At 40.8% G+C, this 25744-nt stretch overlaps 1 protein-coding gene across 16 annotated transcripts in view; it reads right to left on the bottom strand.

The window, feature by feature from the left end:
* The window catches only part of Pdzd2 (PDZ domain containing 2), a 392505-nt gene that overhangs the window by 49053 nt on the left and 317708 nt on the right, over positions 1-25744 (bottom strand). For all 16 annotated transcript variants that reach the window (XM_087189446.1, XM_004848663.3, XM_087189448.1 and 13 more), the window contains 2 exons: positions 9035-9146; positions 2632-2777 (listed from right to left, as the gene is read on the bottom strand). In XM_087189446.1, coding sequence (XP_087045572.1) covers positions 2632-2777; positions 9035-9146 — 258 coding nt within the window. The remainder of the gene's footprint in view (positions 1-2631; positions 2778-9034; positions 9147-25744) is intronic.

The following is a 25744-nucleotide window of genomic DNA, read 5'->3' as shown; positions in this document are numbered from 1 at the left end:
TCTTCAGCTCTAATCCTTCACATTTGGAAAATAAAATATTTTCCCATAAGTCACACTTTCCCTTCCTGGCACACAGCAGTGCAAATCTCAATTCCCTTTTCATGTCCCTCATGTAAAATATCCCTGTGTGTTCACAGGGTGCCCTATTTATAACATAAACAAGAGATTAAGTGACTATTGCTAACGCACTCCCATAATCTAGCTCCTTGCTGTCCGTCTTAGTGTCTTAAATGATACAGATATTCTAGCACAGGCCAAAGTTTTTTCCATGTTTACTGTGAGAAAAGATACATGGCAAAATGGTTTTTACCTTTAACTCCCATCTGTTACATTCAAATGCAGAGATGAGATGTCTCCCAATGACATTTTTGTATTCCTGGCAGCTTAGAACAATTACACCATGCAGTTTTACAGCATTATCTGCCAGCAATGTGGGGCCCCCAGACTTGGTCTCATTAAATAAACGATGTGGGCTTGGCGAGGTTACTGCCCTTTTACTGAAACCACTAGAGATGCCAGACCCAGCCCGCGGTTTCCAACTCTTGAATACGGAGGTTCGCATGTGACGCCCTTGGGGAACTCTTTCTCTGGTCAATAATCTTACTCAATCTCCCTTTTAAGAACCATTGTGGAGCAAAGGCCTGCATGCTTTCAGGTCTGAGTTTCAGTGGTCTCGCTGCTTTTCCAGACTTATGCTGCTAATATGGTAGCCAATTGCCACTAGGGGCTGTCTGTATTTAAACTGGGATGGATTAAAACTGCACTCCTCGTCTTGTTAGGCACTTCCAATATGCTCAGTAGAAACATGGCTACCATCTCGGATAGTACAGGTGAAAACCACTTTCATCTGCGCATAAAGTGTCCCTGGCTCCTCTATTCTAAGCAGTACTTTTTTTTTTTTTTTTTGTACCGGGGATAGAACTTAGGTCCTTGTGCTTGCGAGACAGGGGGCAGAACCACTAAGCTAAATCCCTGGCCCTCTAAGCAGTACTTTTTAGTGGAGAGAAAGAGAACCGAAAAAAAGAAAAGTGAATCCCAGAAGAAAAAGAAAAAGGCAAGAAAATAAGATGGAAACAGGACAATTTGAAGAGGGAAAATTCTTTTCTAAAACACTCTATGCTAACCTGAGCTTCCTGATTCCCGGAGGCCTTGTTAGAAACAGATGTTTCTGGGCGACAAATATGGTCAGGTTTCCTCTGTGGGTCAGTTGAAGAATCATAACGTAGGCAGTAGATATTTGGCCATGATGGCAGTAAACCCTCTCTCATCTTTCACACATACTAAAGCAGCCTGATAGCGTGGCTCTCCTACCACTCTTTGATCTCCCCCTGTCTCTGTGGGTCCAACTGGATGATTCTGAGCTGGCCACAGATGTGTCTGTCTCTAGTCATGGGTCTGGGTGGCTTTTAACAGATCCCATGCGATGCTTTCTCTGCTTTTTTTTGGTACCGGGGATCGAACTTAGGTCCTTGCGCTTGTGGGGTAGGCGGCGGAACCACTGAGCTAAATCCCTGGCCCTCTCTGCTTTTTCTTGGTGCCTTATCCTCCTTGAGCTGTCTTTGGGTGAACCCAACACCCAGCCCTGTTCGATCAGCAACTGCCTCTGAAACACAGGCATTTTTTTCTTCTGTTCAGGTAAAGAGCAACAGAAGCAAGGCAAACACTTGATCCTGATGCAAAGTCGACCACGTTCATGCACTTTTCTGGTATTTCACCTTGAGCAAAATATTTAACTTCTTTGAGATTCAGTTGTTCCATCGGCAAAATCATCATAACATGCCAAAGGTAAGGCCCCAACCCAGATAACTTGACCTAAAACCTTCAGAACTCTACCATCTATGAGTCTCCAGGGACTTACAGGTGTCACTGATGCCTCACCCTTCTCCTGCAGCTCTGTTTCACTGTAGGTCTGGGGCCAAGATGCCAACGGTTTCCTCTTAGCCTTCTGGCTGATGCTGTTGGGACTCAAAGAACCCCATAAATTTCCTATAAACTAAGTCTGCCTCAATTTAGTTGAGGATTTTAGGGGCTTGGGGACAGTATGATTGAGAGGAGCCTGTGCTCTAAGAGGAACAGGCTCTGGGATATTAAACCACTGACTTCACCCCTCTTTATGGGCCCTTTGGACCCTGGCTGCTTGAGTAGTCACCATGTAACAGGTAGGACCCAGGCATGGCACAAGCATGCCTGTGCACACCCACTCATAGCATCTTGATGCTGACACATGACACTCCCATTAAATAAGCGATGGTGGTTCACCACAGACTGTGAGACACCATTGTTTCCTGGCAGTTGAAAGTAACTCTCAGTTCCAAAACGCACAGTAGAAAGGGGATCAAGATGTTAAGACCCAACGGGAGATTTATTTTCCCCTACTTTTTTCAACTAGTAGGTTTATTCCCTTTCTAGTCTGTCTGAGTAGACTTCACTCTCTCTACCATCTCTCTAGCTTGAAATACTTGTGGTCCACATAGAGGGGCAGAGCTTAACACAAAAGTCCTTGCTGGTATTTGAAGCAGGGGTGGGTGGGGAGAAAAGCCTGGAGACCCAGGGATGGAAGCATGCTCTTCTGTCCATAACCAAGCAACTGTGCCTGGAAGCCACCAAGAGGCACCACAGCCCAATACTGACCTGTCCTGTCCCAGAAGAGTCCAGAAGCTGAGGAAGAGAGTGCTTCCGGCCATCTCGGGAGACCTCCAGCATCCTGATTCGAGGGTCTCCATTGCGCACCATCAGCTCGTTATATTCTTCAACAGACTCTAGTCGGTGGACACCCCCTTGAAAAAAAGGTGGGGAAAATGTGCATTGATATGGGATGAGAAGAATCTTAACAGCACCCACAGGCATGAACTGGCTGCATTTACACACACATGCATAGTTTCAGAAGGCCTGGCATCCAAGACACCTAAAGCAGCAAGCTCACAGCGTCCTACCACCAAGTTCTGCACAAGCCCATTGTGTGTTGAGGCCATGAATGCCTGGCTATGAAGAAACTGCCAGTTTTTAAAGTGGCCAATTGGCTAAGGGGCAACAACAAATATATTTGATCCAAGTCAGATGTAGGTAGGGTGAAATAAATAGTAGTGAGCCATAAACAATAGTGAGAAAGCTATCAGCAGTGAGGGAGGAGTCGCACTCGGGTTGGTACAGTCCCATTGTTGGGCAGATGCCTTTTTTCCAATGTCCAGAAATGATGAATGGATAAAGAAAATGTGTTGTTTACACACAATGGAGTATTACTTTGCCATAAAGAAAGATAAACGAGTCATATGTAGGAAAAGAGATGCACTTTGAGACCGTAATGTTAAGTGAAATAAATCAAGACAGGCAAGCTTAAATATCACATGGTTTCTCTCATATGAGAAACCTAAAATATAAATACAGAGCAAAAGAAGACAAAGATAATAGCAAGTAGGGAAGTATATCTTTTTCAAAGGGAAAGGGGATGAAAAAATGAATTAAGATGTGTGGTGTACTGTACCAACTCCACACAAGAAATGTAAACATTATGCATGGCAAACATGTACTAATAAAAATATTTTAAAATAGTGTAAGGGAATAAAAAAACCTTCACATAAAATATAAAACTTATAGAAATGTGCATAAATGTTAACTGTACAATTCTCTCAAATTCCATACAATGAATGTGCCACTAATATCCAGATCAAGAAACAGAGCATTAAGCAGAACTCCCCAAGCTCCCTTTGTGCCACTGACTGACCCCTCCTGTCCCATGGTGCCCACCATCCTGACTTTCCATCCTGACTTTTTGCATTATACATTGCTTTTATTTTTGAACTTTACACAAATCAATGCATAGCATATGTACCTTTTTTTTTTACATCCAGCTCCTTATTCTTAACATTTGTGAAATTCAACTGTGCTGCTTGTGTGCCAACAGCTTGCTCACTCCCATTCTGTGTAGTACTTCACTGTATAATTGTACCACCATTTATCCATTCTATTGGTGATGGGCATTTGGTTTATTTCCAGTTTTAGATCTAGAATGAAGGCCAGCAAATGTGTGTGGTGTACTGGGGATCAAACCTAGCACCTCGCACATACTAGGCAAGCGCTGCAACACTGAGCTATCATCCACCCCTGCAAACTTTCTCACATGTTTTCAGCTTTGTGGGTCATGAACTGTCTTTTGTCTCCTCTTCTTCTTCCCTTTTCTTCACTTTTCCCCCCTTTTGCTCCTCTTCCTCCATCTTTTTTTATAGCCTCCTGAAAATGTGGAAAGTATTTCTAGCTTGCAGGCCGTACAAATATAGCCATGGGCTGTAGAATGCACTGTTACCAAATCTTCTTATATACATGTCAGTTCTGTCAGAAATACCTAGGCGTGGAGGTACTGACCACAGGCATCTCTTTACCTTTGCTGGTGACATCTCACCAGCATGCATCCTTCTCCACATCCTCCTCATGCTCGGCAATGCCAGTCTTCAAAGTTAGCTACTCTGGTGAGCACAGGATGGGGATCTCGCTATGGTTTTTCACTTGTCTTTCACTGATTACTAATTTCTGATGACAAGTTTCTTTTCATATATTCATTGGCTGTTTTTCTTTTGTAAGGTGTTTGTTCAAGTCTTCTGTCCATTGTTTTATTAGATTTCTGTCATTTTTTTGATGAATCATAGGAGTTTTTATTTATTTGTAATATTTTAAATTACAAATCCTTTGTGGAAACTATGTATTATAAATATCTTCTCCCTGTCGGTGCCTTACCATTTCACTGTCTTAATGGTATTTGTTGATGAACAAAATTTCATGGCTTTAATGTTGTACAGTGCAGTCATGCATAGCTTAACGACAGGGATAAGTTTTGAGAAATGTGTTGTTGGGCAATTTTGTGGTTGTGTTGGCATCACAGAGGGTACTTACACAGACTAAGATGGCTATGACATCACTAGGTGGTAATCATATGGGACCACAGTTTTATATGTGACCTATTTTTGAGTGAAACATTACGTAGTGCCTGAATAAATGTCACTTTTTAAATTTTATGGTTAATAGTTTTGCATCCTGTTTATTCTTGGCAGTAACAATTTTTAAAGATACCATTATCAATATGTAATTTATATTATATGCTATTTGAAAATAATTTAAAGAACTTTAATCTTAAGTGATGGATCAATTACATGTGAATATAGCTATAATTGCATTATACATATATATAACATATATTATATATGTTTCCTTACAAATCTCTATATAAACAGATTCTTCAGAATATCAAGGTCTCCTACACTATGTGATAATTCACTGATGACTAAAAATTTTAATCTACCTAAAAATTTCTTTAAAAGTTTTTCATAGCATAAAACAAGGTAATTTTGTGTTTTTTTTTTTTTTTTTTTGTACCAAGGATCAAACTTAGGACCTTGCACTTGCTGGGCAGGCAGTGGGACCACTGAGCTACACCCCTGGCCCAATTCCATACTTTGAAAAAGATTATACTGATGAGATTTTCATAGCAATGAAAAGTTAGAAGAGTGCTGACATAGTTATAATGGTTATCACTAAAGGCTTGGCTTTTCAAAAGCTAAATATTAACTTTGTGAAGCAGGTTTTTAAAATGTAAAATTCCTTTGCATTTTAAAAAGATTACAGGGCTGGGGATTTAGCTCAGTGGTTCCACCGCTTGCCTTGTAAGCAGAAGGTCCTGAGTTCGATCTCTGGTACCAAAAAGAAAAGATTACAAACCTAAGGGATTAATATAGATAAGTCAAAAGTACCAAAATTAAAGGGGAATCCTGCTAGCAAAAAAGAAGGTAATAAGTAAGGAAAACTGAGGTTAGAATAGCAGAAAAATCATCTGTGACATGACAGACCATGGTGTAGTCTCTCTGGAGCCAGCCTGGGCAAAGCCCTAGCAGAAATGACTGGAAACTCTTTACAGACACTCTTCAATAACTCATGACTTAATAACTCATGAGCACGTTAATCTCTCTTGGCATGCTTACTCATCTGAGAAAGATTTATTTGAAGAAAATTCCTTTGGGGCTGACAGAGAAGGACTTGTCATCAACAAGAGAAAAACCACACATGCACGGTAGCACCCACAGATAATACACTGAAACCTGAACATCAGGACGACTCATTAAAGAAAATCACGGCAAACATCCAGGTTTACAGGACAAATTAGGAGCCGATCACACAAAAGTCTCCTGCATGTAAACCTTCAGAGTGAACATATTTCACAAAACTAAAACAAGGCCCAATTCCTTAAGCTCTTTAATACATCTCCTGATTATTTTTGCGGTCTTATCTCCTACTGCTGGCTCTATGGATTTGCTGTATCCTGATGTCTGTCAAAAAGGATTTGTCCTCCTCCCCCTGACTGAAAAATCATGTGATTTAAAAATCACGTTTTGTCCAACTTTGCCTGCACTATCCTCTCCTACCCTCAAATTCTGTGTCTTTTCCCCCAATAACTCTGACAAGCTCTGAGTCACTACTGCTGATAGGTTACACTGGATCTTTCAAAAGGCCGAGGAGCTAAAAAAACAGCTGTCAAAAAGTTCTCTAAGCATCTTGGCCCCCACTGTCCCTAAAATCTCTCATTCACTTTGTCCCCAGTCTTAGTCCTTGCTCCCTCTTCTATCCTACTGACTCCTGACAGCGTCCCCACCCCCTTTACCTTCCGCCTCCCCTGAGCACTACTACCCGGGAGACTTCCAGACTTTGTACCTGTTGTGGGTGCCTCACTGTGGCTGCCCCTGTGCACACGTGTCGCCTCCCACTGAGAGGACAAGTTCTAGAGAAGCCCTTCCTGCCTGAGCCCATTCAAAGATGTTCCTCTCTCCAGAGGGAAAGAGGCAAGAACAGTAAGAATGAAAATGAAAATGCTGCTGCTGAACACAATGTTATGACAATAATGTGCTAACAGTGGCAGCCCCCACTGAGGTGAGGGCCTGCTGCTACCACAGTCTGGAGAGGCAGTACCACCCCATCTTGGAAGGCACTCCCAGCGGAACCAGAAAGCTCACAATCCTCATTTCACACTTGAGGGAGCTGGGACCCAGAGGCCACCTGCCCCAGCCATCTGTGCCACCCCGAAGTGGGGGAGCTGGGAACCAAACACAGTTACAGCTGATCCCCAAGTGTGCTTCCCTATTCTGCATTTCCTTCTCCCGGTCTTGGATGTCCTGGGTAGGCCACAGGAAGTGGCATCCCTTTGTGGCAAATTGTGGCCAGTCCTGGATTTTTTGATTCAGCCGAACATGCTGCTTGTTCTAAACTAATAGTATGGACACAATGAGCAAATCATACATCTGGAAGGTGCCTAAGCTACACCCTTGCCCTGCAGCTGAATCTAGGAGGCTTAAGACTGGGAAGAGAATTCTTTTCATGATCCCCGGGAAACAAAGGACAGGAAGGAGAACTCTGTCTGGGAGGTGGGTCCTTTTCCTGGCTTGGACTCAGGGGCCTTTGGGATTCGCTGAACTTTCAGCATTTCATCCATAAAATGAAGAATGTGATTGCATGGGTTTCAAAGGTCCCCGTATTTCCTCAGAGCTCTTGAGCTACTCTGAGAACCGGTTTATAAGGTGTGATAAAGTCTGTCAAAACAGCTGACCTCAGCCTGCCCTGTGCCCTGCGACTCCCTCCAACTCGGGACCTCTGCGTGTCCCTCTCGGGGTTCCTCAGGGCTGGAGGGGTGCTGGTCCCTGTCTCCAGGTGAGTCTACACAGCATCTCCATCCACCTCTACTCATCACCATCTCTCTTTGTCACAAATCCTTGTCTTAACATTTACTCAGAGGTAGCACTCACTGCTTAATCATTCTGTGTTAAATCGAAAAATAATTCATTGTTAGTTGGGTTTAAAAAGTGATGTATCTATGGCCCTGTACCTCCCATCCTAACTGAGAATAAACTCAGTTGAGGGCAGGGCCACGAGGGAGGGAGATGTGCTTGGCTGGCAGCCCGGTCACCACCCTCTCCACTGATTTGGGTGGTAGAAGAGGAAAATGAGTTTTTTGGATGTTAACATATTATGCATTATATTAGATGCTTTTATGTCATTAAAGACAGTACACCCAACCTTTCATGATATTACCTCCTTTTCTGTAGCGACAGAAGCAGAAGTTTAGGAGGTTAAAATCTAACCCACAGGCTTAACAGCATGCAGGAGCTGAAGGCTAAGGCTGGTTCTGCTGTGCCTCAAAGCCCTTGCTTTGCTTCCACCCCAGTTATTTCTTCTTCATGCTGGGGGGCACAATGCTAGGAGCCCATGCCTCTTCTGGAGACCCATGGAAATACCACTCCCCCGGTTAACTATTTTTTTAATGCAGGGAAAAACCTGAGCATAACAGTAATGAATAGATTAAAAAATACAGCCTGTGTCTTTATATCAACACAGCCATAAAGTACAATTTTTATTCTTCATGGAAGAAAGGACCCCTCAGGGAAAAAGTGCCTAGGTCACATGAAAGCCACAGTGTGTCTCCTGCAGGTCTCTCAGGCTCAGGTCAGTTGCTCTAGGGCAGTGATGTGAACCTTGTGGAGCTGTCAATGAACAAACAGACATCTGCAGCACGCGTGCCACAGGTTCGCCACCACTGCTCTAGGGAAATGCCCTGGAATATAGAACTGTGTTCTATATCCATTCATTTCAAAAGCTGCTGCGCCATCCCATCTTTTTCCTGCCTAGCTGAGATGAAGACTTGACATTAGATAAGTGGCCCCTGCCTGTTGTTCCGCTGGCTTGTGGGAAGATGGGCCACCAGGGGTCATCCCCACCGACGGGGTCACCTGAAATCTGACACAAATGAACCAGATATACGGGGGATCCTTGCTGCACTAGAGACAGAGATGCTGACGTTCATTTGGTTATGACTCACATAAAGACATACACATAGGCAGCTAGGCTTAATGGAGCTGTTCTGCCGGGAGCAGGGATCATGGAAGGAAAAACCTTTTGGAGGTTTTAAGGGAGAAAAAGGGCTCATCCCATCAAGGTGTTGTCTCCCAGCCCGAGGCTGGAAGCCGTCTGCAGGCAGGCTGCACCGGGCAGAGTCCCCACTTACCCGAAAGACGACTCTTGAGCTTCATTTTACTGCTGCCCTGTTTGGGACTTTGTAGGCTCCCCTTGGAATCCTCAGGGCCGCACACGTCTTGGGGCTCGTTGGTGCCGGGCATCTGCAAGACAGAGAGCACAGAGCTGATGGGACAGTTTTGTCCCAAGATAAGGGACGTTGCCCCTCCAGGAAGTTATCTCCAGGAGGCCCCGGGAGTGGGAGTTTATGTGTCACGTGACAGCAAGGCTCCCAGACCAAAGCACAGCCTTCAGGTCACCTGCAGCCAGACGCACACCTCCCTATCAGGCACAGCGCCTGGAAGGGCCTCCGGCAGTCGTATCTTTATTCCACTGAGAGGAACCTTGTCTCAAGGTCACCCAGGGGAGTCAGTGGCAAAGCCACAGCTAGAACCTAGGTGACTTGGCTTGGGAGTCAGTGCTTTTCTAAATTCAACTTGCAACAAATATTAAATCAGAAATTTAAACCCAATTTTAAAGTTCCTAAAATTTTAAGAGTCAAACTCTGATTGTGTGGCCGTCAAATAACTACAGGTGTGCATTACTGACCGATGGGGGTCTGTTCTGAGAAATGAGGTATTGGGGGATTTTGTCATATGCTGTGGAAATGGCATAGAGTGTACATAGATGACATGATGTACGTCAGTCACTTAGCATGGTCTCTGGATAACAATTAAGAGACCTGGTACTATAATCCTATAGCACTAGGGAGGCTGAGGCAGGAGGATCACCATGAACTTGAGCCCAGCCTTGGCTACATAGCGAGTTCCAGGCCAGCCTGAACTATACAGCGAGTCCTGTCTCAAAAATCAAGACAGAGAGAGAAAGAGAGAGACAGGCAGACAGAGGAGAGACAGAGAGAGAGACAGACAGAGAAGAGAGAGACAGAGAGAGACAGAGAGACGGAGAGACAGAGAGATAGAGAGAGAGGGAGGGAAACTATGGTAATCACAAGCCTAGGAGGTCATTGCCGGCATAGCTTGGCACATTTTTTAAACAGTAAACATTTTTTTAATAAGTGGAAAGAGTACAATCTAAAATAATGACAAAAAACATATATATAGGCCCGGGGATTTAGCCCAGTGGTTTCGCCGCCTGCTGTGCAAAAGCAAGGACCCGAGTTTGATTCCTGGTACCAAAAAAAAGAAGCATATATATAAATACATAAACCAGTAACAATAATTTATGTCAGGTATAGTGTACTGTACATGATTGTATGTACCTTTTTATTACTGCATGTTTGTAATACAGAATAGCAGTGTTAGTTTTAGGGACTTGGTACATGCATACAACATATCTTGATCATTTTCAACCCCTTTACCCTCCTGTGCCAAATTTTTATACAACTCATGGCACAGTTTTGTACACCTGCATCCCTACACCCATGAGCAATGCATGGCACTATGGTGTTCCTCAGTGACTGGAATTTTTCAGGTCTATTATAATCTGATGAGACCACTGTTGGATGTGTAGTTTGTCACTGACCAAAGCCTCACTGTGTGTCACACGATGGTTTCCCCTCAGTCCAACTCATGCTCCATGCACTACATTCCTGAGCACTGATTAAACACCTCCCAGGATTGAGGACTCCTGGGTTACAAGGTGTAGCCAAGAGGTGATGCAGAATGGTTAACCCCAAGGTTCCTTGGGTCCTCCAGCCTACAAAAGTCAAACATGTAAAAAACTGCAGTTATTAGATTGGAAAAGGATATGTTCATTTGAGTGTTTATTAAAAAATTAGTTGGGGGGATAAATTTACATGTACCAGACTTATGAGATGCATCAAACAATAAATTTTTTATTTGAAATTTCATTTTCCTTTTTAAGTTCTGGAGGGTAAAAAAAGCACCTTATATTAAAATATATAACATTCATCTGGATGTGGTAGTACATTTGTGAGGCTGAGGCAGGAGGACTCAATGTTTGAACCTAGCCTAGGCAGCTTAACATCTTAGACTCTGTCTTAAAATGAAAAATAAAAAGGGAGGGAGATGTAGCTGAGCGTGCAAGCCCTGGATTCAATTCTCAGTACCAGGGGAAAAAGCCGAAAGATAAGATTCATGCTAAGGAACACATACAAACTGTAAAAAAGACATGGACGATATCTTTTGACACCTAAAAATTTCCTAATCATAATGTAGAAAATCCCACCTGATTTTAATAATAAAATTACATATTGACTATCAAAGTCAGCGTGTAAAAATGTATAAAATAAGCAGTTGGAATAATCTCCCATGTAACTTCCCTTTTCTACGGTAATTATTTATATATAAATTTTATATATAATATATAAAGTTTGGAAGATTCCATCTCCTTCCTTAAGCTCAAGTATCTCTGTAGATAAGGAGGAGGAATAAAAGGTCTGAGATTGAGGAGATAGAGGCAAAGTTGAGGAAAAGGCATTGGGAAAATAAATTAATCCTGACACAGAAAACAAAGAGAACAAGTTTGCTGTATTCATATTACAATGTCAGCGACCGGCCGGTGTCCAGGGTGAAGTTATGAAGAACAAGCGAGAACAGAATCCTGAGGATTAGAGATTCTCTACAGAGATGTCTGTCCCAGCCCCAAATTCTGACAGTGAAAAAGGACCAGCTTTGAGATGGGCCAAGGACCTGAGCCGCATGCAACAAGGTGACGCACAAATCGAGCGATCCAGAGAGAATCCACAGGAAAGACCTCACGGAAAGAACTTGTCTAGACTGCAGACAGCAATCACTGGAGACCGAGTTAAGTCCCCAGTTTTCGCCGGATGTACCAACTGGTCCAGGCTGTTCACCTTCAGGGAGGCAGCCCTGAACTTGTGAGCCACTCCCTCCTTTGGTGCCCGCAGTGAGTGGTTTATTACACAGGGACTTGACCCAGTGCTTTGTACACCCATCGGCGATGCTCTTGAGGGAAGAGAATCAGCCTAGCCTCTGTTTCTGGACTTGGGATGTGTCTTCCTTTCACTTTGCCCTCTATTTCTCCCCACAGAGCCTCAGGTTTTCACAAAATTGGAGAAATTCTGCGACACAAGTGTTTACAGGAGTACCTGAGGAGGAAAGTGGGCTGCCTGGGACATTTTGGCTCATTACAAACAAGGCTGCAACTTTTTTTTTTTTGGAGGGGGAGAGGAGTTGGGACTAATCACGAATGGTGGAACAAATGAACACTTTAGTGATATGATACAATAAGAAAAAACAATCACTTCTGTGATATCCTTGCACAAAATGCAGGACATGAATTTAATCTTGAGGAAATATCACACAATTAAAACTTGAGGAAATATCAGACATCTAAAACATGAGGAAAATGCTACAAAAGAAGTGGTGTGTGTTCTTCAAAACCACAGATGTGAAAGACAAAGAGAAGGCTGAAAAATGATTGTAAAATCTCAAAAGCAATCACATCTACATGCAATATGTTTCCCTTAGTTGGATCCTAGAAAGGTAATATGGAGACTGAATAATCTCCAACAAAATTCATATGCTGAAATCTGTATCCCTAGTATAATGATAGTAGAAGATGGAGCTTTGGAAAATAATTAGGTTGTAAAGGTGAAGTCCTCTTGAGCATGAAGAGTGTCCTTATATGAAATGCTGGCAAAGTTTGTAGCCTTTTTGTTGATACATGATTATGTAAGAATATGGCTGTCTGTACCCTAGAAGAGAACCTTCAGCAGAACACAACTGTGCTGGCTTCCTGAGCTTAGACTCCCTAGACATCAGAAATGTTAACAATAAAATTACAGTATTTATGAGGCACTAGTCTATGGTATTTTATCATAGTAAACTACCTTAGAGGTGGTTACAATTCTTATCACTGTAAAGATTCTTATTGAGATAATTAGCAAAATGTGAACGGAGCCTATATGTTCTTCGGTAGTATTTTTGTTAATTTTCTGATTTTAAAGGTTATATGATTATCTTTATCTTTTAGGAAATACTTATTGAGACATAGAAGGATAAAGAGTAAACTAGCAACTCAGTATCAATTGTTTCAGAATATTACATACATGTATATTTACAGGTGCAAATGCACATAAGCTTATAAATATAGAGATGGAAGGAAGGGAGAGAAATGGAGACAAGGCTTCAACTTGATTCTCCATATCCTGACTTCTGGCTCCAAGGGTTACTAGAATATACCCCTCCCATCCGAAGGTGTTTTGGAATTTAATGAATGATATGGACAGTCAATACTGAGCAAGTATTTTTCCCACTTCATTTTCACAGCAAATATATATAGTGGTACTCTGATTCATGAACTTAATTTGTTCTACAATTTTAGAAAAGATGGCCACGTTTTTGTTTATGTGGGAAAAATAGCTGCGGTCATGTTTTTCACCTGTTGCAGAATTTGCAAACAAAGTTTTGCCAAATTGCTTCTGTTTGTGAACTGAACTGCTTGCAAACAAGAGTTTGTGAACCGAGGCAGCACTGTATAACAAGGTAAATAATATCTCTATGTGACACATGAGGAAATAAAACAGACCCTTATATAACATTTTGTTGCATATAACATATATCAGGGATCTAGGCTAGATAGTGTGTGAAGAAAGTAGGAATATACAACGAGTGACGTTGAGTTATATAAGAGCTTACATGCACTATGTCAAATCTAAAATCCGTAAGGTATAAACAAAAGTGCTGTAAACTTTTATTTTCAGAAGCTGAGGCAAGTGGTTTAAAAGCCTTAAAGAAACAATTTTTTTCTTAATCCCCTAGTGCATCAAAGAATGAAATGAGATTTAATTTCCATGATCTACAAAATGCCAGTAAGATTTCTAATGCCAAAGAAATCTTATGATAAAGACAGCATTATGTTGCTACCCTGTGGCTAGAAACAAAGTGGGCCTGGAGATATCTCAAAGTATTGCAAAGGGTGCAGTGCTGAGCTACAGGCAGGAGCAGAATCTTACTTCAGGGCTTCAGGAGCGGGGGTTCTTTGCTACTCATCATGGAAGGTGGAGGGACAGGAGAATGTGAGGGAGCAAGAGGAAGAAGAGGCCAGACTTGCTTTTATAATAAGCCCCTGATCGCAATGACATTCAACCATTCGCAAAGGCTCAAATGCCCTCTTATTACATCCCCCGACAGTGTTGCATTGGGAATTAAGTTTCCAACACATGAACTTATTCAAACCATAGCAATAGGACTCTGAATTGAAATGGGACTGTTTCCTCCTGTAACAGAAAACTGGTTAGCTATGGTGTTAGAAGCTTGAAACTTAGTGAACAGGAAGTGGGCTACTTAGAAACATCAGTTCCAGGTTCTAGCAGGACGTAGCAACATACAAAATGTGACTTTGATTACAATGGACCTTTCTTTAGTTTTATGCTATTGTCTGAAAATGTTAACCCTTTTAGAATTCCTTTTGTGTATATTTCCCTCCATGCACAGAATAAATCAAATTGATCCGAAAACGTCATTTTACTTGTTCTGGAGTGAAATCTCCAGAAAGGTCTCCTTGAAGGCCTTCAGTTCAGCAAAACAATGGATATGATCTATTATGTACGAGCAATTCCTAATTTGTGTGCTATACAAACAATATCATTATATTCTTGGAATCAAGAGAATTTGCACTTTCCATGTTTGAGCCCCTTGCTACATCTTGCTGTACCTGTAACCTATGGAATTCTCTCTCAACGAAGAAGCGTTTTTAGCTTGTGGTTTTATAGGGAGGCAGTGGCCAGACTGGTTAAGAATCTGGCAGCCTGGGCACAAATCTTCATTGGACCTCACTGTTAGCAATTTATTCACATTAGTCAACTTCTTTGAGCTTCAATGTCCTTGTCTGAAAAACAGGTCTGCATTTAAGAATTAAAATTATACAGCTAATTAATGGTGGCAGATTTCTCTCTTGAAAACATACTAGCAAGACTGAAAAAGGAAGAGAGAGGAGAGAGAGAGAGGAGGGAGAAGAGAGAGAGGAGAGAGAGAGGAGAGGGAGAAGAGAGGGAGGGAGAGGAGAGAGAGAGAGAGAGAGAGAGAGAGGGAGAGAGGGAGAGAGGGAGAGAGGGAGAGAGGGAGAGAGGGAGAGAGGGAGAGAGGGAGAGAGGGAGAGAGGGAGAGAGGGAGAGAGGGAGAGAGGGAGAGTGTCCCACAAGGACAAAGAGAATGGAAGACAACAGCAACAAAATTCTGGAAACCAGTAAGCAGTCAAATGTGTGATGACAGATCTGATTTTCACTGAATCCTAAATGTGGGTCAGAGAAAGTTGAACAGCAACCCAGTCTGCTCAGAGAACCTCCAAAGTCCAGGAACTGCCAACAGAGGCCTCTCGGAGTGGGCATGAAGGCTGGTGCATGGGTACAAGAAAGTTCAAAGTGACTGAGGCAGGTCTTCCTGCTTTTGAGGGAAAGTTCTAGGGACCAGGAATGGCCTAAGCAACCTTGGTGTGCATCAGAATCACCCCTAGAGCTATGAAAGAACACAAAGGCCCAGCATTACAGGAGCAGCACAGGGCCTGGCCTCTAGAGTTCACCAAAGCTCTGGGGCAAAGGAGATGCAGGACTGAGCTCAATTTCCCCAATTCTTCCTAAGCACATGAAGAAGTATGTGAGGCCTGGGACGTGGCTCTGTGGTGGAGCACTTGCCTAGCATGTGTGAGGCCCTGGGTCTGACTGTCAGCACCACAAAATAAAACAAACAAACAATGTACACAGAGTACAGTGTAATTCCCAATTGCCTGAGATAATTCTTTCATTATATAAAATGGAAACAATAGTATTTACTTTTATTTATTTTTGAAAATAAACCCTTTATTGGAATAGGGAAACAAGTGTGATACAAAAAATCCATATTCCTGAAAATGTGGAAAGACAAGTACTTTCTACTTTTGCTCCTAAAGTTTATGGCAATATTAGTTAAAATGCCAAACGTAAATACTCTTTGACCTGGCAGTGCTAAGAACTTTTAATGTAACTATAATTACAGACATACAAAATAATGTATGCTTTACTTATATTACCAAGAGTTCAAAAACAACCAAGAAGTATTCATCAGTAGGGTATCTCTTAGATAAATTGTGGTAATGGTATTTACTTTTAAAGGGATAAAATTACCTTGTAATTATTTTCTAGGGTCACAAAGGAGATTCAGCAAAAATGCTTTTGGGAACAACAGCAGAGTACTCACTGTATATTATAGAGGTGTAGAGACAGTTTAGCTGAAATAAAAACACAACACAACACAAGGCTCAAGCTCTCTCCCAAGCAGGTAAGTTTCAGGATGCTCTGGATTCAATGACTACACAAACCATGACTACAGCACCAGGCTGCAGAAATAGACATTTCACCTTCACACCTGTGGAAAGGTAGCAGGTTTAACTCATGAGTGAATTTAAACCAATGGGAACCCAAAGAGAATATGCCATCTTCTTAGATCAAAGGTAAAAAATACCTCCAGAAAATTACTGCAAACCGAACAGCTAAGAAGGTGATTTTGGCCATGTGCCTGGAACACTTTATTTGTAGAAGTCAAGTTTGTGCACAACACCTACGTGGACTTGAAAACATGCTGTGGTCTTAAGAATTTAGTAGAATAGGAGCAGTGGAAAAGAGAAAATAAAAGAACATAGGATGATTAGAGGGAGAGATTTCCTTAGAAGTCAAAATGAGATCTTAGAATGCACATATATGAAGGGGAGCTGGGCTGCTGATGCCTAGGACAGAGTGATGCATAAAGACGACCAAACTGTTGGTTCCTAACTGCTCTTAAAGTCAGCATCCCAAAAGTGAGGAAACACTTAGAAATTCCTAGATGATAGGGGTTACTGGGATTGAAGGAATTAACCTGAAGGCTGGGGTGTAGTTCAGTGGCTCAGTGGGAGAGCACTTACCTGCCATGCACAAGGCCCTGGGTCTGATCCTCAGCACTGAGGAACAGAGGCAAAACCAGAGATCCCAGACCCAGAAAAAAAGTGAGAGATGTGATTTTTAAACTGCAGATGAAGAGCTTTAGCAAAAGAATGTGGGACAGCTATACCAAGACAGATCTGCACGTGTGGACGGATTTAAGGGAGAGTGGTAAGGAAGACAAGAGAAAAATAATCCCAAGTAAATTTTAAAAGGAAACAGTTATTTTTGTTACCCTGATGAAAAAAGGCCTGAGAAATGTAGGAAATTAGAAAAATCCAAGGACTGTAAAGGGGAGAAATACCAGAGGGGATTTGGGAGGATGTCTATAGGCTAGAACTGGATGGGGGTGATTGGCTAATTCCAAGACGGTAGTGACAGTCAAGATGCACTTGAACAACAGATACTTTATTAAATAAAGGACTCTTTGATTTTATTTTTTTAAATTATAGACCCTATATGATAGAATCTAGGTTAGTATTTTACAAAGATAATGTTTGAGTCAGAAAAAGGAACAGAAAAAGAAAAAAAAAGGCATCCAAATTCTGAAAGCAGAGCTGCTAAAGATGAAAAAGAATGTTTAACAGCAGGTGAAAAAGAAATTTAAAGACGCTCTCTAAGCTGTAGCTACCGGCCCAGTGAGACAAAACAAGCAGCTTGAAGCTCCTGCGGCAGTCCCGGGCCACGCCCACGGCACGGTGAGGTCCGCTTAGCGCTCAGGTCCCCCCCCCCCCCCCCCCCCGCGCCGTGCACCGCCTACGTTCTGGCTTTTCTGCTACCTGCTCCCACACTACAGAGGCACAGGAGATTATAAAGACCCTTGTCCTGAGCGCCACAAGACAGAGCAGAAGTTAGTAACAAAAAGAGGGCTTCTCAGGCTCCTCGAAGAAAACTGAAGCTCAGCAGAAAAGTAAAGAGAACCTCTGCAATAAAGGCACGTCAGACCACTGTACTTGGTCTGCTGCTGGCTTGCTGAGACTCATTGACTTGTATATGCGCAGGGATTCCTACGTTGCCTACTGTGACAGCAGAGACATACCCTGAAGGAGGCCTATAATTTCCAGTGCTATTTGCAAAAAAGAAAAAAAAATTTTTTTTCTTATTTTTAATTCTTAATTTTTACTTTTTTTCTACTCTTCAAAGTTTTACTTCTCTTTCTTTTATCTTTTCTTTCTCTCTCTCTCATTCATTCTCTCACCGTCCCACATTGCTCCTCATCTCATTTGTTCCTTTCTGCACTGAATTCGGATTTCTCCCTTACTGTTCTTTTCTTCTCTTTTTCCTTCTCTTGATTATCATTAGGTTTAAAGGAAAGTAAATTTGTTATCTAGCCTCCCTGTTGCTGTTAGGTGATTCTATTCACATCTTTGTTCTTCATTCTGCCATTTTCTCTTGCCTTTAACAACTTCTTAGAGTTTGTGTGATCTTTCTGGGTCTTCTGGCCTCACCGCTAATCTTACCTGTTCTTTCTACCTGTCCCTCCCTCCCCAACTCCTTTTAACTCCCCACCCTGAAGGGGAAAGATGCTATATTGAAGAGTTTATTCATTATAAACTTATGTTGGGTTGGTCCTCGGTTATAATTTAACTCGCATAGTTAAAAATGAGTGAAAGATTAATAACTACCACAAATTGTCATTTTCTAAGCCGTGCTTGATACTATGGTATTGCTGACTATGTCATTTGGGCTAACATGTTGTGATTGATCTAATTAGTTTTTCTTCTTGGTATAAGAAAAATATAATAGCTTCAGAGTCATTAGAGTCTCAAAACCCAAACACAAGCTATATCTGGAAGACACCTCTGAAAAGCAATCATTCCACAAGGGTTTTAAACACAAGCAACAAAGATGCCTACATTAAGCAATCTTCAAATATCAACCCAGGAATTAAATTAAGGAGAGTACCAAAAACAAAAATGAGAAGACACTTAAGCAAGGCACAAATGCAGGCTTCCATGCCACAAAAAGGAAAATTCTGGGGGAAATGAGGTGGAAAAGTCTGATAAGCAACCACTTGGACACCCTGAACTGATAGCACAAGAAGTAACAAAGCAGATGCATGAGGCTTTAGAAAATTTCAAAACAGCAATAATCTCCCAGATAAATAGAGACATAGTGAGCAGAGTGAAAGACATGATTAGAAGCTCTAGAGCAGAAATGGATAAGAAAATAGATGAGATCAGAAACATGCTGGAAGCCATGAATGCCCAGCATAAGAAAGAAATGGAAAACATGATTGCCCAACATAAGAAATGGAATCTATGAAACAGATTCAAACAGATATTCAGGAGATTAAAAACTCCATTGAAAGCATCCAGAGCAGATTAAGGGAAGCTGAAGATACACTATCAGATATAGAAGACAGGATTGTGGTTAAGGACCATGAAAACAGAGATTTCTTGAAAATAGTAAGGGACCATGAGAAATCAATCCTAGCTGCTAGATGATGCAAAGAAGAGTAACATAAGACTCATAAGAGTCCATGAAAAAACAGGAGAAAGTACAATTGACATAAAAAAACCATTCACAGAAATAATAGTAGATAACTTCCCAGACAGAGGTAGAGAATTGGACATACAGATAAGTGAGGCATATAGAACTCCATCTAGCCATGACCAAAAAAAAATCTACACCTAGACATATAATAGTCAAGATCCCAGAAACCCAACAGTAGAACAAAATTCTACAGGCAGTTAGAGAAAAGAAACAAATCACCTACAAAGGAAAGCCCATCTACAAAGGAAAGCCCATCAGAATCACAGCAGACTTCTCAACACAAACCCTCAAATCAAGGAGAGCCTGGAGTGAAGTATTTCAAGCCCTAAAAGAAAATAATTTCCAACCTAGACTGTTGTATCCTGCAAAATTATCTTTCAAAATCGATGGGGAAGTTAGATACTTCCATGACAAAGAACACCTGAGAAATTTTGTGAACACCAAACCAGCACTCCAAACAATTTTAAGCAATATCCTAGAAAAAGACAATGAAGGTCACAACTCCATGAGGCCCAGCAGAGAGAAGACACCACACAAGGTAAGACACTAAAGCAAAAGGGGGAAAAATAAGAAATAAAAGAGCCAACAAGAGTAAAACATCATGAAAAGGATAAGTCAATATCTGTCAATTATAACTATCAATGTTAATGGCAATTCACCAATCAAAAGAAACAGACTGGCAGAATGGATTAAGAAGCAAAATCCAGCAATATGCTGTATACAAGAAACACACCTAACTCAAAAGGAAATCCATAGACTGAAAGTAAAAGGATGGAAAACAGTTCTCCACGTGACAGGAGCCCAGAAAAAAACAGGCGTAGCAATCTTATTTGCAGACAAAGTAGATTTCAAACCAAAACTAATTAAAAGAGACAAAGATAGTCACTATATCCTTGTGAAAGGAACAATCCAAGAGGAAGAGATGACAATTCTAAATATATATGCACCAAATATGAATACCCCCAACTATACAAAACAAATATTAATGGACATGAAAAACCAAATAATCACTAATACAATTGTAGTGGGGGACCTCAACACTCCTCTATCACAAATAGACAGATCAACTAGAAAAAAAATTAACAATGAAATTCTAGATCTAAACGAAGCTATTGAACAAATGGACTTAGTAGATATTTACAGAGTGTTCCACCCCACAAAATCAGAATACACATTCTTTTCAGCTGCATACAGGTCATTCTCTAAAATAGATCACATGCTAGCTCATAGGACATATCTAAGTAAGTGTAAAAGAATAGAAGTTATCCCCTGTATATTATCAGACCATAGTGCAATACAATTGGAGATCAATAACATAAGAAACCACAAAACACCCACAAACACATGGAAATTGAACAACACCCTCCTGAACAACCAATGGGTGACAGAGGAAATTAAAGAAGAAATTAGACAGTTTCTACAAGTAAATGATAATGCCAGTACAACATACAGGAATTTGTGGGACACAATGAAAGCAGTTCTATGCAGGAAATTCATAGCAGTGAATGCCCATATTAGGACAACAGAGAGAACTCAGTTAAATAACCTAATGCAGAACCTCAAGCTCCTAGAAAAAGAAGAGCATAACAAACCCAAAGCTTGTACAAGAAAGGAAATTATAAAGATCCGAGCAGAAACCAATGCAATGGAGACTAAGAGAATGATACAAAAAAAAAAATCAATGAATCAAAGAGTTGTTTTTTTGAAAGAATAAATCAATAAACCTTTAGCCAACCTTATCAAAAAAAGGAAAGAAAAGGCTCAAATCCATGCAATTAAGAATGAAAAAGGTGAAGCCACAACAAATCCAGCAGAAATCCAGAGAATCATCAATACCTACTTTGAGAACCTGTACTCTAATAAAATGGAAAACACAGAAGAAATGGACAGATTCCTAGATACATACCAATTGCCAAAATTAAATGAAGAAGATATAGAAATTCTAAACACCCCAATAACAATGAGTGAAATTGAAAATGTAATAAAAAACTTACCAACAAAGAAAAGCCCACATCCTGATGGCTTCACTGCTGAATTTTACAAGACATTTAAAGAAGAACTATCACCATTACTCTTTAAACTCATCAATGAAATTGAAAGGGAAGCAAGGCTTCCAAATTCATTCCTGGAAGCAAGTGTTACTTTGATTCTCAAACCAGGGAAAGACCCAATCCAAAAAGAGAACTACAGACCAATCTTCCTAATGAACATAGATGCAAAAATCCTCAATGAGATACTGGCAAACAGAATACAGAGGGTCATCAAGAAGATCATACACCCTGACCAAGTCGGATTTATCCCAGGGATGCAAGGATGGTTCAACATTTGTAAATCAATAAATGTAATACACTATATTAACAGAGTCAAGGACAAAAATCATATGATTATCTCAATAGATGGAGAAAAAGCATTTGATAAAATCCAACACCCATTCATGATAAAAATGCTACAGAAAATTGGAATAGGAGGTCTTTATCTCAACTTGATTAAGGCTATCTATGAAAAACCAATAGCCAACATCACACTAAATGGTCAAAAACTGAAAACTTTCATGCTAAAATCAGGAACAAGACAAGGATGCCCACTATTACCACTCCTGTTCAATATTTTTCTGGAAACATTAGCCATAGCAATTAGACAAGAGAAAGAAATAAAAGGAATAAAGATAGGAAAGGAAGAAGTGAAACTGTCATTATTTGCTGATGATATGATACTTTACATAGAAGACACAAAAAACTCAGTCAAAAGTCTTCTAGACCTAATTGACAGATTCAGTAGAGTAGCTGGATACAAGATCAACACTCAAAAAACAATAGCCTTCTTATATGGAAATAGCAGACCCATTGAGAGAGAAATTTGGGAAATAATTCCTTTAAAAATAGCATCTAAAAAAATGAAATACCTAGGAATCAACCTAACAAAGGAAGCAAAAGGCCTCTACACTGAAACCTACAGCACTCTGAAGAAGGAGACTGAAGAGGATATAAGAAAATGGAAAGATATCCCTTGTACCTGGGTAGGAAGAATCAATATAGTGAAAATGGCCATACTTCTGAAACTACTATATAGAGTCAATGCAATGCCAATTGAAATTCCAACAATATACTTCACAGAACTAGAGAAAACAATCCAAAAATTCATTTGGAAACAGAAGAAACCTAGAATAGCAAAAGCAATTCTAGGCAACAGAGACATGGCTGGGGACATCACAATCCCCAACTTGAAACTATACTACAAAGCTACTGTGATAAAAAACAGCATGGTACTGGCAAAGAAACAGACCCGAAGATCAGTGGAATAGATTAGAAGACGCAGAAACAACTCCAGACATACTCAGTCACCTCATCTTTGACAAAGGAGCCAACCACCCTCATTGGAGGAAAGATAGCCTATTTAATAAATGGTGTCACAAAAACTGGATTTCAACCTGTCAGAGATTAAAACTAGACCCATACCTATCACCGCGCACTAAACTAAGATCGAAGTGGATTAAAGATCTAAATATTAAGTCAGAAACGCTAAACTTGCTGGAAGATAAGTTAGGTAGAACTCTTGATGACACTGGCATAGGAAAAGACTTTATGAACAAATCTTCAGTAGCACGGGAGCTAGCACAAAGAATCAACAACTGGGATCTCATCGTATTAAAAAGCTTCTGCACTGCAAGAGAAACTACCAACAGAGCTAAGAGACAACCTACAATGTGGGAAGAAATATTTAGCAGCTATAGCTCAGACAAAGGTCTAGTATCAAGAATATATAAAGAACTGAAAAAAAAATCAGACCTCCCAAATTCAAAGACCCAATTTAAAAATGGGCATCCAAAATGAACAGACATTTCTCAGACAAAGAAGTAAAAACAGCAAATAAATATATGAAAAAATGTTCAACATCACTGGTCATTCGAGAGATGCAGGGGAAAACAACACTGAGATTCCACCTCACCCCACAGAGAATGGCAGCTATCAAGAAATCAACCAATAACAAATGCTGGCGGGGGTGTGGAGAGAAAGGAACCCTTCTCCATTGTTGGTGGGAATGTTGATTGGTGCAACCACTGTGGAAATCAGTATGGAGATACCTCAAAGAACTAGGACTAGAGCTCCCATTTGACCCAGCTATTCCCCTACTGGGAATCTTCCCCCCAAAATTAAAAGAATCATACCACAGCGATATATGTGCAGCCATGTTTATAGTGGCACAGTTTGTAATAGCTAAAGCTTGGAAGCAGCCCAAGTGCCCATCAACTGGTAACTAGATAAAGAAGATGTGGTTTTTTTATAAAGTGGAGCACTACTCAGCCATAAAGAATGTGAAACTAGAGACATTTATAGCTAAATGGATGCATATTGAGGCCATACTCTTAAGTGAAATAAATAGGGCACAGATGTGTAAATACTGAATAGTTTCTCTAGTGTGAGAAATAGAAAGTGTAAATAAGGATGAAAATGATTAAAATGAATAATTGATAATTTGAAATAAGAAAAGGTCCAAGGGTTTGGGGATGGTGGAAGGGAAAGGGGAAAGGGAAGAAAGGAAAGACAAAATTATGAGGAAAAAAAAAGTGGAATCAAACTCTGTGTAAATAGGGAAGGGTGGAGGGGGTGAAGGGTGCACAGGTAATGGGAGAAAACATAAAAACTAAGATACATCATGTTCTGGTACAAATACCCAATGATAAATGTAAATGTATTTTATACCTAAAATGTACCAATAAATATATATATATATTTAAAAAAAAAAGAAAAAGAAATTTAAGTAAGCCTTCCCTAAAGAGGAAGGATATAAAACACCAGAGGCATATCCAATTACTGACCAAAAATGTGTAGCAGAATGTAATGCCACTTGACCCTTGGAACATTTAAAACATGAGGAAAGATGAATCTCAAGATGCAGGTGGCAGAGATATCAGCCTCTGCTAGCTCATTAGGGGCAGAAGCTGCTGAATCATCAAGAGCAGATCTGGTTCATGACTCTGTAGAAGGTGCTTTCCCAGCTAAGCGAATGGAGGAAAAAGATGCGGCTTCCTTCAGTCTCCACAACTCTATGCCAAGAGGCAGTAGACATGGAAAATACTTGCTGCAGAAAACACAGAAGTTCCATCGCAGGCACAATCCACAGAAGCTCATACAGTGCACCTGTGAGTTACGACTGGCCTGACATACAGAGAATGTGGGTTATGACTGGAATTTTAACTTGTGACCAAAGTCTTGACTTATGACCCAAATGCCAGCTGCTTGTGCTTCCAGAAGGTCTCACATACAGGTTTAACTCTTAAAGAATTCTGGAAGGAACATTACAACATCCTTTCCTGTGTGGGGTTAATTGAGAAATCCTGGGCCAATGTTTCTCTAAGGACAGAGAGACTTTGAAGGGCGTGAAAAGGAGCCTGAGACTTCAACTGACCAACTTGAGTTACAACCAGCCATGTGAACAAACTGAGTTCATAAGTCAAGGGTTCATTGCACTTTTGTCTCTTCCAAATGAATATAAGTTCATGGTCATGAACTCCTGACAATTGTCACAGACTGACTGGCATCTTTAAGAGAAGCCAAGAATATTTTCATCACCAACCTTCCTTTCCTTGATATTACTGAGTATCTCTGCTATTGGGAGTTGGGAGATGATTCTCCAGAGGTCTTGTAGTTGTGTACGACTCGTGAACAGCAGCATAAGCTGCCCCCCTCACCCATCTATCTTTTCCAGAGTTCAGACTGAACAGCCTTGAAAGTGAGGGATAGTCTCCCCAGAGGAATGTGTAAGTTTGTTTACTGTCCAGCATAAGGAAGATAATGTGCCTCTCTGTGGAACAAAGGTTAGTCAGACTTACAATAGGCTTACAGCCTATCAGAAGATTGAAGTTGCCTATGCTCAGAGTTTTTCATCTGTGATCCATACCTATTGTGAGTCATCTGACCCCCTCCCCTTGTGCCACTGTTGCAGGACTTGCAGGGAGGCCTAATGAAAAGGATCTGAATACAAAGTTCTAAACTGGGATCGAATCCTAAATGGAGCCTAGAAAAAACTAAATCCAGTTGATGTGCCATGAATAACAGTCATTTGTCTCTAAGCCAGGAATCTCATGTTATTCTGCCAGAAGACACTTTAAACTATATAGTAAGTCCCTGACTTAGGAACGTTTGAGCTGTGAACATTCACAGGTGTACTGTATAAGATTCACAGGTGTACTCTGTAAGACTCACTTTGTCAGATTACTAACGAATCTGACTTACAAACATTCTCCTTGAGTGGAATGCGTTTGTAAGTCAGGGTCCTAGTATAGTGTAAAAATCTCACACTTCTTTTTTTTCCTCCTTTACAGCTTTTAAGATTATCTCTGGAAAAATTAAATCATGTTCCAGGAAC

Source organism: Heterocephalus glaber, unplaced genomic scaffold (assembly GCF_053883595.1).
Source record: "Heterocephalus glaber isolate CG9 unplaced genomic scaffold, H.glaber_assembly_v1.0 deba00001538, whole genome shotgun sequence".
NCBI classification, from domain to species: Eukaryota; Metazoa; Chordata; class Mammalia; order Rodentia; family Bathyergidae; genus Heterocephalus; species Heterocephalus glaber.
This window is presented reverse-complemented; position numbering and strand designations above follow the sequence as displayed.